The sequence below is a fragment of the Herpailurus yagouaroundi genome, unplaced genomic scaffold (assembly GCF_014898765.1).
Source record: "Herpailurus yagouaroundi ecotype Mexico unplaced genomic scaffold, PumYag 139, whole genome shotgun sequence".
Classification (NCBI taxonomy): domain Eukaryota; kingdom Metazoa; phylum Chordata; class Mammalia; order Carnivora; family Felidae; genus Herpailurus; species Herpailurus yagouaroundi.
Window position 1 is genome coordinate 55,245,213 of NW_024412394.1, and position 14,601 is coordinate 55,259,813.

At 35.8% G+C, this 14,601-nt stretch overlaps 1 protein-coding gene across 5 annotated transcripts in view; it reads left to right on the top strand.

The window, feature by feature from the left end:
* FUT9 (fucosyltransferase 9) overlaps positions 1-14,601 on the top strand; it is a 200,125-nt gene that overhangs the window by 99,030 nt on the left and 86,494 nt on the right. For 4 of the 5 annotated variants that reach the window (XM_040474198.1, XM_040474199.1, XM_040474196.1 and 1 more), the window contains one exon: positions 5,148-5,236. Coding sequence is in view for 2 of the 5 variants with exons in the window: in XM_040474196.1 (XP_040330130.1) it covers positions 5,218-5,236 (19 nt within the window). In the remaining 3 variants the exon portion in view is untranslated. The remainder of the gene's footprint in view (positions 1-5,147; positions 5,237-14,601) is intronic. The other variant, XM_040474200.1, reaches the window with a different exon arrangement.

Below are 14,601 nucleotides of genomic sequence, written 5' to 3' on the forward strand. Positions count from 1 at the left end.
TTCAATGTCCTTTAATCACATTTGTTGAATTGAATTAAGGAACTTACTCTTATCAATGAAATTCAATTTGGGATATATCTGAGATGTTTCTAACATCATTCAGAGTCCTTGAGAGTTTTCTTCTTTCTAAGAAAAGTAATGCTCCACTTGTCTATTTCCCATTCTTTCATTAATAAGAACAATATAGTGATTTTCTTAATAATTTGTACTATCTTTAGTCAATTGGTTCAACAATATATTTTTTCATTATATAAAACAAATGTCTCCATATTTTTGCCTTTTGGTAAATTTTACCCAAATTAACTGAAGTATCTTTCATAAATATCTACGGAACTTCTATTTTTCAAGTTGATCCTTTGCAAAACAACAATAACAAAAATGGCTTACCCTATAGTGATGACTTAAAAAATGCATCTGTTTGTGAAATGGTGAAATTAATGGTTAGGATTTATACTTACTTCAAATATATCCCGAATCCAAACACTTCTCTGCATTATCGTTACCATTAAATTTCTAACCACCATCATCTCTCAACTCAACTGCTACAGTTACCTTTAGAGTGGCTGCTGCTTCTGGGCTCACCTCTCTACTAAATTTTTTACAGAACATCTGAAATAATGTTTGAAAATTTTAATCAGATCATGCTAGTCTCTTGGTCAAAACCTTCCTATCTCCACTGTACCATGAATAAAGACTGGACTCCTTACAATGGTCAGTGAGACCCAACATCGCCTGGCTGCTGCCTCTCAACCCTTACTCCCCCACCAACCCCCACTCCCGACACTACTGTGCCCTGGATTACTACACCACAGGCACCCTGGGATGTTTTTCTTCTCTCTTTGCACATGCTGTGCTTGTTTCTTTCCTGGCCCTTTGTACCTCGTATCCCCTCTCCTTACAATGCTCAGTCCTAAAGATGGGGCCGAGTCCTTACCATTGCTCAGATGTAACCTCCTTCATGAAGCTTCCCCTCCCTGATTGCCTCTGCTCAAGATGATAATTCAGACCCATTGCTGTGGACCACTCTGCTGCTGACATCTCTCACTGTCAGCTAGTTCTCAGCATCGTGTGCCAAACGGCCGTTAATTCAGTCTGCGCCAGATCTTGGCGTTCGGGTCCACCAGTCTTTGCTGTTACATACATTCCTACTTCTCTCTTCAGACTGACGCTTGGTTAAAGCAGAAGACCACAAAAACCTCTGTGGCTGAGTCATTTTGCTCCCAGCAAGCCCATTTTGTTCTCAACACATTATCCGTGCCACAAATAACCTAGGGAGACTTTAGGGTTGTCAACTGGGCCTTTTCCAGCCTTAGGACTCTCGTGACGCTACCGGGTCACCACATGTTGGCATGGGATTACTAAGAACAGCAATCTCTTCCTAAAAGCATAAGCAAAACGCTGAGTGTTCCTTCAACTAGGAGTTTCTAAAGCTACTCCGCCGAGAGGTTTGGCCTCAAGAAGCCGGGAGGAGAAAACACAAGCCTTGGCAGGCACTTTCCCCATTCACGATGCTCTGTTTTCTCTCCACGTCTTGTGCCTTTGCCGCATGTGCACCACGAAGCCTTTTTCACTGTGATTTCAAACACCTTTACATATAATTATATGCAAACATAGTCATTTATGCTTGCTGACAAACATCAAGATGAAAAGTAAAAATAAGTGAATCATTTTGTTTCATGCTTAAGTTACCAAACCTCTGGATCTCAGCAAGACCTCCAATAGTAGACTAATCCACAAAGTCTAGTCTTTATACATACAAGAGAACTAAAGGCATTTGGAAATCTTTTCTTTCTCAAGACTGCCTGGCTTTAAGCCATATGTCAAAACAATCTTTTAAATGACAGAAAGTGAGGGTCCCATCCTCCCTCCACCCCACATCAGGCAGATGCCTTGACTGCCCTAGGAAGAAAGACAAGTACATAGGAAAGCAAAAGAAGAAAATGCCATATCATCATTTGACTGGCTTAGACAGAAATGTAGAGAATGGAAGAGAATAATTATTTCCTTACATGTAATGCAAAAAAAGAGTATAAAGACAACAACTTCTTTAGATAAAACTTTATCAACAAAAATAATAACTCCATAACAAGTGTTATTTATTCAGCTATGTAAATCATAGCCATGATTTAGGAAATACACACATGCCTACACACACACACACACACACACACACACACACAAATCGTAGTTGCCAAATAGATAAAGGAACCCAGGCCACTTGCTGGCTCTCATTATTTGCTCTCATTCTAAATAGGAGTCTAAATGTTTGATTTTTCTGACTTACCTGCAAAAATCATTTTGCAAATATCAAGTAAGATTTGGATGGTAAAAACGAAGCAAGAATCACATTTGATGTTAAAACAAAAATCATAAAAAAAAATTGCACAAATGCTCTAGTATCATAACAGTCTGGAACCAGTTGAGATAGGTATGAATGAACCTTCTCTATTTTTCTTAATTTATTAAATATGTTGATCTTTTATGTCCAGATTTATAAGCAACACATTACACGTGTTGTATGTAATCATTGTGTTTGTCATTTTGCTCGCTTAGCAGTTCTAAGCCCAAGTTATATATGGTTTCAACATAGAAATTTGATTTTACAAAACATTTCATTACTTTTTTTTCAAATTGAGAGTCAAATATTATTGAAAGTACATGTCGAGGCAGAATTATCTTTTTCTTTTTTTAATGTTTTATTCTTTTGGAAAGCGAGAGAGACAGAGAGACAGAGAGACAGAGAGAGAGAGAGAGAGAGCACAGGCTGGAGAGGGGCAGAGAGAGTGGGAGTCACAGAATCTGAAGAGGGCTCGAGGCTCTGAGCTGTCAGCACAGAGCCAGACGCGGGGCTAGAACTCATGAACTGCAAGATCATGACCTGAGCTGAAGTCATGCTTAACCAACTGAGCCACCCAGGCACCCCAACATAATTATCTTTTAAACAGTGTCCAGGAGGGGCATCTGGGTGGCTCAGTCAGTTGAGTGTCCGATTTCAACTTAGGTCATGATCTCATATCGGTGTGTTTGAGCTCCACATAGGGCTCTGTGTTGACAGCTCAGAGCCTGGAGCCTGCTTTGGATTCTATGCCTCCCTCTCTCTCTGCCCCTACCTTGCTCATGCTCTGTCTGTCTCTGTCTCTCAAAAAATAAAATAAAACGTTAAAAATAATTTTTAAACAGTGTCCTGGAAACCATGTGCAAGTGACGACTTTTTTGAGTACACATTTTTAACTCAGGTCTAGATTTGACCCCAGCTATACTTTCCAGCTTCTTATATAGATGATTTGTTTGAGATATCAAAACCCTGTAAAATGAGGATAATAAAACCCACTTTAAAATATTGCTGTGATGGTTAAATGTCAATCAAACACACCTAAAAAACCTTCAACAGCTGCTGCAAAATATTGGCAAGCTATTCATCTACTATGTTTTATGTCTTTTAGAAAGAATAATTAGTTAAGATTGTAAAGACAAGACAAACGCCAGATCTGGACTCCATATTTTGATTATCTTTAATGTGTTTTAATCCAAGTGTAAATAAGCAAGGGGGGTGGAATACTAAATTAGGAGAAAAGAGTATTTTTTTTAAGTATAAGCCAAGGTTATATATAATCTAGAAAGATATATGGCTGAATTTTGCCTTAAACTCTACTGACCTTGGGGAAAAAATGGGTTAGGAGTTTGAGGAACATACAATGGGGCTGATGTATGTGTGTGCATGTGTGTGTGTGTACATGTGGGTATACGTACTGAGTACAGAATTCCCAACCACCACTCTTAGTATCTTCTGAGCATGAGAGGTTTACTGAGTATGTTCTAGAGCAAAAAGACATTTTTGACAGGGAATACATTCATATAACCCAATTTGAGGAGGCGCTGTCTTAAAGAGAAAACTAAATTCGGTTTTTATTTTACTTTAAATTATTCCATAGTTCAACTATATTTGTTCTCAGCTGGGGTCATGTCATGGGTCAGTTCCGCACTTTGTATTAAATAGAATCTTTATGGGGCGCCTGGGTGGCTCAGTCGGTTGAGTGTCCGACTTCAGCTCAGGTCATGATCTCACGGTCCATGAGTTCAAGCCCCGCGTTGGGCTCTGTGCTGACAGCTCGGAGCCTGGAGCCCATTTCAGATTCTGTGTCTCCCTCTCTCTCTGCCCCTCCCCTGTTCATGCTCTCTGTCTCAGAAATAAATAAATGTTAAAAGAAATTTTAAATAAATAAATAAATAAAATCTTTATTCATTATAGAATAAATAATTCAATCAGGTTTGAAAACATTTGCCTGTATTTATAGCCCATCAGGTTTGTCGGCAAGCATCTTTGTTCATTTGAGCTGTTGTAACAGAGGACCATAGACTGGGTGGCTGATAAACAACAGAAATTTATTCCGCACAGTTCCAGAGACTGGGAAGTCCAGGACTGTGATGCTGGCAGTTGAGTGTTTGGTAAGGGCTTCCTAGTTCACAGACGTCCGTATTTTCACTGTGTCTTCACATGATGAAGAGGACTCGGGCACTGTCTGGGTCCTCTTTATAAAGGCGCTAATCCTGTTTACCTCCCAATACCATCATCTTGGGCATTAGGATCTCAGCATATGAATTTGGGGGTCAGACGGATACAAAATTTCAGACCATACTAGCTGGCAAACATCAACACGAAGATTTAAGACATTTGGACAGATCATCTCATTATTTTGGTGTTTAGTTTGTTAAGCATCCAGATAATTATAGACAACCAGATGATTCAGTAACCTTTTGTCTTATTTTTTTTTGTTTTTGATTTTCTGTGCTATGAATACCATTTATTCTGTAGGTGGAAAACATAAAAAATAGAGACCATGAAATATATTTGGTTAACAAGATATGTTATTTCCTTAGAGTTTCAAGCGTACCATTCATTCTTTTTAATAATATTTCTCTTATTGTATATTCAAATGACTTGCACAATTCAATAGCATTTTTCTAAAACTTAAATGAAATAATAAATTTATGTAAGCAAAGGGCACAATAATATATAGAGAAAGATCTATGTGTGTGAGGTATGTGATTTTTTTTTTTTTAGTGTTCTTTTGGTTATTTAACTACATGTATAGTACAACCAGCACATTTAACTAACATGCTTTTTTTCTTTCTTTGTTTCCCAACAGGCTTAGAATGTAATAATTCAAGAATTTTATAATACAGTTGAGTAGCTTAACAACTGTTTATGTGCTTCCCATGGTATGTTCTCCATATGGTAAGTATATGTTTGATTTGATGCTGGCTTGATTGTGACAGAAATATGTCTGGTTAGAAGTTATAGGTAACCTAGGATTATTTCAGAATTATTATAAGTTAAAACCCATCCAAAGTATAAGATAGTTGTAGTTTATCTTATATGTAGAGATATTCTATAAATTTAGATTTAACATTGTATCAAAGTTAATTTTAATATAATTGTCTACCATGGTAGAATAATATGCCTTTGAGGTTTAGTTTTATTTTTAATAAATATTATACTTAATATCCCCAATATTTCTATACTATTCTTTAGTTTTCTGTAATTTCTTAAAATATTAGACTTGAAGAATTTTATGCTAAAGTATTAAAATTTCTTGAATTGTCTTTTTAAAATTATGATATGTAGTATCATTTCAAGGTCAGGTCAATTTTTTTTCTATATTAGTTATCTTTTCAAAAAATGGTTTTAGTTTTGGCAACATAATACCTACACCACTAAATCACTTGTGTGTGTGTATGTGTGTATACAATTTCTTTAATAAGCTACATAAAAAGGGAGAATAAAACTAGTGTTTGCTTGGTAAAGGGAACTCTTACTATTAATTTTGCATTGCTGAAAAGTAAAGAGGGGAATGAAAGGCTGGGAGACTATGCTGTTTTTGAGTTAGGTACTAATCTGAAAGTACTAACTCAAGGGGAAGGAAAAGAGGCAGCCCACTACCTTTTCCTCACAAAAAAATGAGCCATGGGGCACCTGTGTGGCTCAACTGGTTGAGAGTCAGACTCTTGATTTTGGCTCAAGTCATGATATCTCAGTTTGTGGGATCCAGCCCCATGTGGGTCTCTCTTTTGATGGCACAGAGCCTGCCTGGGATTCTTTCTCTCCTAGCTCTCTGCCCCTACTCCTGCTTGCACACACTTGTTTTCTCTCTCTCTCTCTTTCAAAATAAATAAACTTTAAAAAAATGGGGAAAAAAAAAGAAAGAAAAGCCATGAACTAGACCCATTCATAATCAGAAGTGTTCCCAAAACTTATGGCATGGTTAGGCCATCAGGAGATTCTGTTCCTTAACTACACCTGATACTGTCAGACCTGTGATACTCATCCTAAACCTTACTCTCCATTCTCCTGGCCATTTCCTTGCTGGAGCCCCTGTCTGAGCATCTAACATCTATCACATGTGATTTGGAACTTAGTGAGGCTGATCTTTCCCTACAAAAGCAGGAGGATGAGGTGGGACTGATTATACTGTGAGGGCTGGAATAATTGTGGGTAGGTTATTAGCATGCCATTTCAGAGCACTGAATGCTTTTTGACACAAAATATAATTTAATATACAATATGTGATTCTAAAGCAGTGTCATCTAATAAAAATATAATGTGAGGCAAAGATGTAATTTAAATTTTTCTTGTGGCCACATTTTTGAAAAGTAAGAGAAGCAAGTAAAATGGATTTTAATAATATATTATATTAACCCTCTATATTCAAAATATAACCTTCAACATGTGATTGATGTAAAAAAATATTGTGACCTTTTACATCCTTTTTTTTTCCATACTAAGTCTTTGAAATCCTTTGTGTACTTATAGTACATATCAGTTGGGATACTACATTTTATTGGGCATACTTGATCTGTATTTATATCTCATATAATTTACAGTTGAAAAAGTAGATCCACAAAGCCCAGTTGTCACACACATACTTAAAGGATTCCAATAACTAAATTGAGTATCCATTTTTAAATTTAAATTAACCAAAATTAAAAGTTATTTCCTCAGTCACACTAGTCACATTTCAAGTAATCAACAGACCCATGTGGCTAATAGCTACCATGTTGGACAACTCTTTTCCAGAGAAATGTGGACATAATGCCATAATTCTGCTACCTAATGAATTTTGTAGGTTTATCTCAGAGCACACCAATGAAGCCTATAACTTTAAGTTTTTAATGAGAAAAAAAAGTCAAATTCTACACTTCTGACCAAGAATGAAAATTTAGCCAGTCTCATCTGATCCATGAGAGATTATAGATAAGAAAATATACAAGGTCTAAACCTTGAAGTTATAATGCACATTGGAATTTGTTTGATTTAAATTTGCTTCAGTATAAATGCTCTGTTGTAACTGAAGGAATTACCTGATCACAGCCCTTTTCATTACAATGAGTGACTAAAAAGCAAAGAGTAAAATAATTGTTTTTTTAAATGGCTCTATGAAATATACTGTTAAAAGAAAGAAAATATAAACTTCAGACCTATAAATCACATGTCTGATGAAGGATTTGTATTCACAAATTATAAGGAACCCTTTTTAAAACTTACCAAAAAGACAACCAACAACTCAGTTTAAAAATGGGTAAAGATGAATTTGCCAAAAAGATGTATGGGAAGATGTTCAACATTATTAGTCATTAGGGAGATGCAAATTTAAACCACAATTAGATACTACTAGACACCTATTATAATGGATAAAAAATTTTTTAAATCTGACAATTCTAAAATTTTTTTTTTCAACGTTTATTTATTTTTGGGACAGAGAGAGACAGAGCATGAACGGGGGAGGGGCAGAGAGAGAGGGAGACACAGAATCTGAAACAGGCTCCAGGCTCTGAGCCATCAGCCCAGAGCCTGACGCGGGGCTCGAACTCACGGACCGCAAGATGGTGACCTGGCTGAAGTCGGACGCTTAACCGACTGCGCCACCCAGGCGCCCCTTAAATCTGACAATCCTAAACGCTGGTGACCATGCAAGAACTGCAGGGATTCTCATTCATTGCTGATAGGAGTTCAAAATGGTGCCAACACTTTGGAACATTGTGTGCCAGATTTTTGTAAAGTCAAATATACACTTAACCATATGATTCAGTAACCCCATTCCTAGATATTTATTTACCCAAGCGAATGGAAATTTTATTTTACACAAAACTCTATATGTAAATATTTAGAGCAACTTTATCTGTAATTGCTAAGACATCAAAATAACCAAAATGTTCTTCCGTTGGTGAATGGATGAACAAATTATAGTATGTCTGTGCAATGAAATACTACTGAACTATAAAAAAGAAAGAAATTTTTAAAGAAATGTTGATTTATGCAATATGAATGTTAAATGTATTTTGTTAGGTGAAAGAAGACAGACCCAAATGACTGAATATTGTATGATCCATGTGTATGAAATACTAGAAAAAGCAAAATATAGAAACAGGATACAGATCAGTGGTTGCCAAGGTTTATAGATATGGGAGAGTTGACAATAAAGTGATAGTGTGAGGAAATTTGGGGAGTGCTAGAACTGTTCTGCATGGTACTGCAATTCTGGATAAATGATTGTGTGTTCATCAAAACCTATAGGACTCTACAACACAGAGTAAGCTATACAGCATGCAAATTTAAAATAAGAAAATAAATAGGATATTGAAATATCCCAAGATGGAGTACAGACGGTGACATATGAATCTAACCAAATTACAAATGTAAGACATAACCTCTTTTTCCATGGGGAAAAGGGATCTAGCCTCAGTAACTTTGGGGAACAGTCTTTTGACAGGACAAGCACTAAAATGAATAATGTTAAAGAGAAAATAACTATATATAGACATTGTATACTATTTGACAGTTCTCCCCCCACAAGAGTACAGGTTAGTAATTATGTAACTACTTCACATGCATATTAGGGTGGAACACATGAATAAATAAATAGTTGACAATGGAAGCTAGCGTTTTCATTGTCAGTGAAAGAAGTTACAAATGAGCAAAGGGAATTAGCTACAATTAACCTTATAGTGCTAGGTTAGAGACAGATCTATCAACATAAACTCATTTTCACTTTAATATACCTGCAGATAGGTATAAAAATAAACGTGGTGGGGTGCTTGGGTGGCTCCGTCGGTTAAGCATCCGACTTCGGCTCAGGTCATGATCTCACAGTCCGTGAGTTCGAGCCCTGCGTTGGGCTCTGTTCTGACCGCTCAGAGCCTGGAGCCTGTTTCAGATTCTGTGTCTCCCTCTCTCTCTGCCCCTCCCCTGTTCATGCTCTGTCTCTCTCTGTCTCAAAAATAAACGTTAAAAAAATAAAAAAAAAATAAACGTGGATATATGTGCATACATAGGTATACATACTTAATATTTATTAGCTCTACCTACTGAAAAGTTTTAACACCATAGTAGCACTGAGCATACCTCATGCCCAGATTTTAGTTACTAAATACCATTCTCCAATAAAAACAAAACCCAAGGCCCTAAGAGATATGGCAGGAAAAATACAACATAAGACTGAAGTATCTTCTAGTGCCAGAGTGTGAAAAAGTGGCAAAAAAAAAAAAAGTTACTGGGGCATGTCAAAGGACACAGGAGCTAACCAGAAAGAGTTCCCAGTGATCAAAACTGAAACACTTTGAGCAATAGAATGATTATATTAAGCTATAACCTAATGAACAAAATAAATGTTAATGAATTCACACTGATGCAAATGAGCACAAGGTGTTGTATGGAAACCAATCTGACAATCAATTTCATATTTAAAAAATAAAAATAAAATTAAGATAAAAAAATAAAAAATGAATAGAAAGATAAATGAGAAGGGAAGAATCTTCCTTACAGAAAAATTCCAAATAATATATATTGCCCATCCACCTACGAGGAAGTGAAGCTTAACTCCTCTTTCCCTTCCCATGAAGCTAGTCTTTATACCCCAGAGAGCATGGAAATGTGGGAAAAGTTAATTTTCCCATGGAAAAATGTGGCAGATACTACCTTCATCGAGTGATCAAGGATAACATCTCCAAGATAAGTTATGTTGACCCCATGTACCCTGGTGTGATGTGATGAGTGCACTTGATTTCTGTGATATTCTTTCCCCAAACCCAGAGCTCCACTGTAATCTTGAGAAAAATATGACACAAAGTCAAATTGAGGCATGTACTAAAAAATACTTGACCTCATTCTCCAAAAGTTTCAAGATCATGAAAGACTGAGAAACACAGCTAAAGAGATGAGAGAGATATTATGACTCAGTGCAATGTGGTAGCCTTGATTTGATCTTGAAAAGAAAAGAGGCATTAGTGGAAATATTGGTGAAATCTGAATAAAACCTGTAGCCTAATTAATATTATTTTGCCAATGTTTTTAGCTTTGACAAATGTACTATGATTGTGTTGATAGTGGAACAAGCTGGGTGAAGGAATCTCTACACATCCTGGCAACTTTTCTATAAATTATTATGTTATTTATAGATATATTTATGTCTATAAATTATTATAAAGATCTTTGAAAATGAATTGTAAGCTTTTAATACTTGGTTGGTGATAGGGGTGCTTGGGTTGCTCAGTTGGTTAAGCGTCCTGCTCTTGGTTTCAGCTCGGATCATAATCTCACAGTTTCATGGGTTTGAGCTCCACATTGGGCTCTGCACTGTCAGTGTGGAGCCTACTTGGGACACTTTCTCTCCTTCTCTCTCTGCCCCTCCCCCACTCACACTGTCTCTGTCTCTCTCAAAATAAATAAATAAACTTAACAAAAATACTTGGTCAATGATAAATCTACTTTTAGAAAGATTCTTCTCATATATAATATAATCATTTCTACCCCCACAATAAGTATATTTTGCCATTTTTGTCTGTCTATTCTGAGTTATTAAGAACCTCTGCTCTTTATTTGTCATAAAAATGTTCTTCATTACTTAAAATTTGAGAATTATAAGAGCTCTTCACATATATTTGCATTTTTAACAATTCCTGTTGCTTAAACCATCCAAAATTATGGTTGTTTAAATTTGTAATGCTTTAATTAAATTTAATTAAAATTAAATTGAGCCATTTGGTGACATATTATTTGGCAAAACAGCCTTGCTTGTCACAGAGGCACAGCAACCTGACAATCATTATGACCAGCTGTAGTTTTTATTACATAAATGAATATATGTTCAGATACAAAAAAAATCAATAAATGGTCAAAATAACTGTAATGCCTTTTTGAAATTGGCATAGCGAAGGTTATGTGTACTTTATCTAACATGATGATATTACATTACAAGGCCAAAATCCCCTCAGACTTCCTTAAGAGTTTAAAGGTTTCTTTGTTCACATAGACATTTCAGCCTTACAGGGAGCATACAAATTAGGAAATTCAAATAACATTCTTTAGTTACAAACAAGAAAAGAAGACTCTTCCAGGTTAAGTGACTTGCCTAGAAGCAGGCAGCTAGTGAAGGGCTGAGCATCTATGTAGAACACACCTTGATTAACTCTTAATTCTTGACCTTTACACCACATCATGAAGTCCACACTATATGGAACTGTTCTTGTTACATTCTTGTTTTTCTTAACTTCCAGAGATAACCAAGGTCTTTCCCTTAATTTAAAATCAATGTTAACAAATTGTACACCACTAAAAAAAAGTATTATTTACATGTAAAGCAAAAAAAAAATTCACTTGAAATATCTATTTTCTGTTAACTTCAAAATCCTACCTAGATTACTGGATTGGAAGCCAATGTGGCCACCTTGTGTGTATTATACACCAGTATGCTTTCACTTTAAGGAAATCTAATGAATGAAGACAAAGAAAAGTCACAAAACACATAAACTGAGAAGTGATTTTTTTTATTATAAACTTATCATTTGCCTCACGAAAGCATTTATCATGTCTTTTCTTAGATAACAATCTTCCCTGGTACAGTGTCATTAGATTTATACATAGTATTTCAGGAGAAATAGATTCGTTTTATAAAGCAAAGCAGACCTACCCTTGGACATTGTGATCCTTGACTTCAGTGCTTGTATCACTATGCTTGGCGGCTGAAGTTTTTCTAAAAGTGATCTCATAATCCATAGGCAGTTTTAATATGGAAAAAATTTATAGCATACTCTCACTTGTCAATAAATCAAGCTTTCTCCCTATTGCTTTCCAATCACAATGCCAGCTTCTAAGGGAACTTTTTTTATTAGGTAATTTGAAAATACTTTATTAGGCTATTTGAAAAGCTCTTGAATATGAGAGGATGAGAAACAATAAAAGATACATCAATAGAAAAAAAAGCCTATACCTTCAAATAATAGTATAGTACATACAGAAGACACATGCAAAATCAATCTGACCCATCCTATGTGTAAATCCCATTTGGCATCTGATATAATACATAAATAAACATTGAAAATATTTCAATGCTTAGAGCTCTCACTACTTTCTTTTTTCTAATCTAAACCCCTTCCACCATAGTAAAAGCCTATTGCATTTTTGCTTTTTTGTTGTTGTTCAAGAATTTATTCAGAAAAGTTATTTTTTTATAAGACCTCTCTCCTTTGTACTAAGACTTCCTACTGTACTGCTCGGTGAATAATGGGTGCTTAAAAATATTTGCAGTATTGAATTTCTAAATAGAATACCATTGAGCACATTTTTCAGTTAAGGAAAGTAGGCTTACGATGTCAGGTAATTTCAGGAGTAATGGGATAGTATGAGTGGAACCATAAGTGTGATATGCTCCAAAGGCCTGGTGTTTGTGTTGACCATCCTAAATGCGGACATCTATATGATTCTATGTGTCTCAGATTCTACCTCCTACAAAGAATTGTAGGTAGAGTGTAGACAGATAGTTGGATACATGTATGGATGGAGGAAGATGGATGGATGGAAAGACAGACAACCTGTTTTTCTGTTATGGCTCCCTGATATCTCCCATACCATGGATAATGTTTTATCCAAATGTGGAAAACGTGTTTAAAGGAATCGAGAAACATAGTAGGTGATAAAGAATTCCACAGGTTCTTGCATCATCCTCATCATTATCATCATCATAGTAATTTGGGGAAAATTGAGGATACAATACTTATACCTTCTGTGTCCAGGAGAACTTATTGTTTTATTCGGTTACCCCCAAAAAAGTCAATTTACTTTTACTTTGATTAGCAGGGTCAAATCAATGCCAGTGGAAGACTGTACCTATAATAATGGCTGTTTTATGCATTTTTTCTTGTCTTTTCCCTTTAATGACATCTTTATTTTGAATATGCAGATATAAGCATTTCTAAGACTATACTTCAAACTATATGCTCTGGGGAAAGAATTAGTAGACAACAATGTCTGGAAAGTCTGAATTTATTATTGTCAAATTGGTCTTAAATTTTTATTTTTAGTGACTATGATTTCCCTGTAGCTACACTATAAACAGAAAACACTTCACAGTAAACCAGTTCCTCTAGGAAAAAAATACTGTGGTGTGAATATTTATGTCAGTAAGTACTTGGAATAAGTAGAAAAAGATAAACACACCCTAAACTTTTACTTAAAACCATGCACATTAGCCCTGAGATTTCTAGCTACCTTAGAAAATAAATGATCGTTCTATAGATTTTTAAGTCAATTTTAATTGTTTTCAACTACCTCTGTTTTGGTTTTCTTTCCTGTTCAGTTTATCTCCTTATTAAAAAAATTAATCTTTATTTTCATTTTGTATGTCTCAGCACTTCTTTTAAATTCATATTGTATTTGAACTTGAAACACAGTAGGATGTTAAGTTAAACTTTTTGACTTTATTTTTTTTTTATTATTTAAAAAAATTTTTTTTCAACGCTTTTTATTTATTTTTGGGACAGAGAGAGACAGAGCATGAACGGGGGAGGGGCAGAGAGAGAAGGAGACACAGAAACGGAAACAGACTCCAGGCTCTGAACCATCAGCCCAGAGCCTGACGCGGGGCTGGAACTCAGGGACCACGAGATCGTGACCCGGCTGAAGTCGGACGCTTAACCGACTGCGCCACCCAGGCGCCCCTAAACTTTTTGACTTTAAATTAATGTCATTTACATTCCCCCCAAGTTGAATATAGTGATCTCTCCATTCTTATGTTGGAATATCATCTATCTCAAAATAAATCTCTGTGTTGCTAACGGGTGAAATCTGGCATATGCTCCCTTGGTTTTATGGATGCATGATATCAGATCTCCATTATGTGCAGTGCAGAAGTTGGAGATGTAGAGCTGTCTTCCATGACAAAGTGAGGGAAATTTATCAGTAAATCTTCAGGGAGGAGAGGATGAGTGATGTGTTGGATGGCCCGAAGAATTTTAGGAAAGTGATGATCTGTGTTCAATATTAACTTGTATACTCTGTTATAGTATAACAGTTCTCCATCTAAAACGTCAGAAATATCTGCTAACTATGCTTCTGTGAAGTGTCAGGGGAAAATTAAGAGACTGAGTTCACATCTAGGTTAAAGTAGAGGGAAGGGAACATTTACGGCAGATAAGACATGGGTAGAACATTTTAATTTCCAGGGTTGGAACTGAGAGCACTAAATAATCAGGAGTTCATAAGACCCTTGGAATTCTCAGAAATCTTTTGGGACATTGGAATTCCCATAGAATATGGGATAGGTTGGTTAG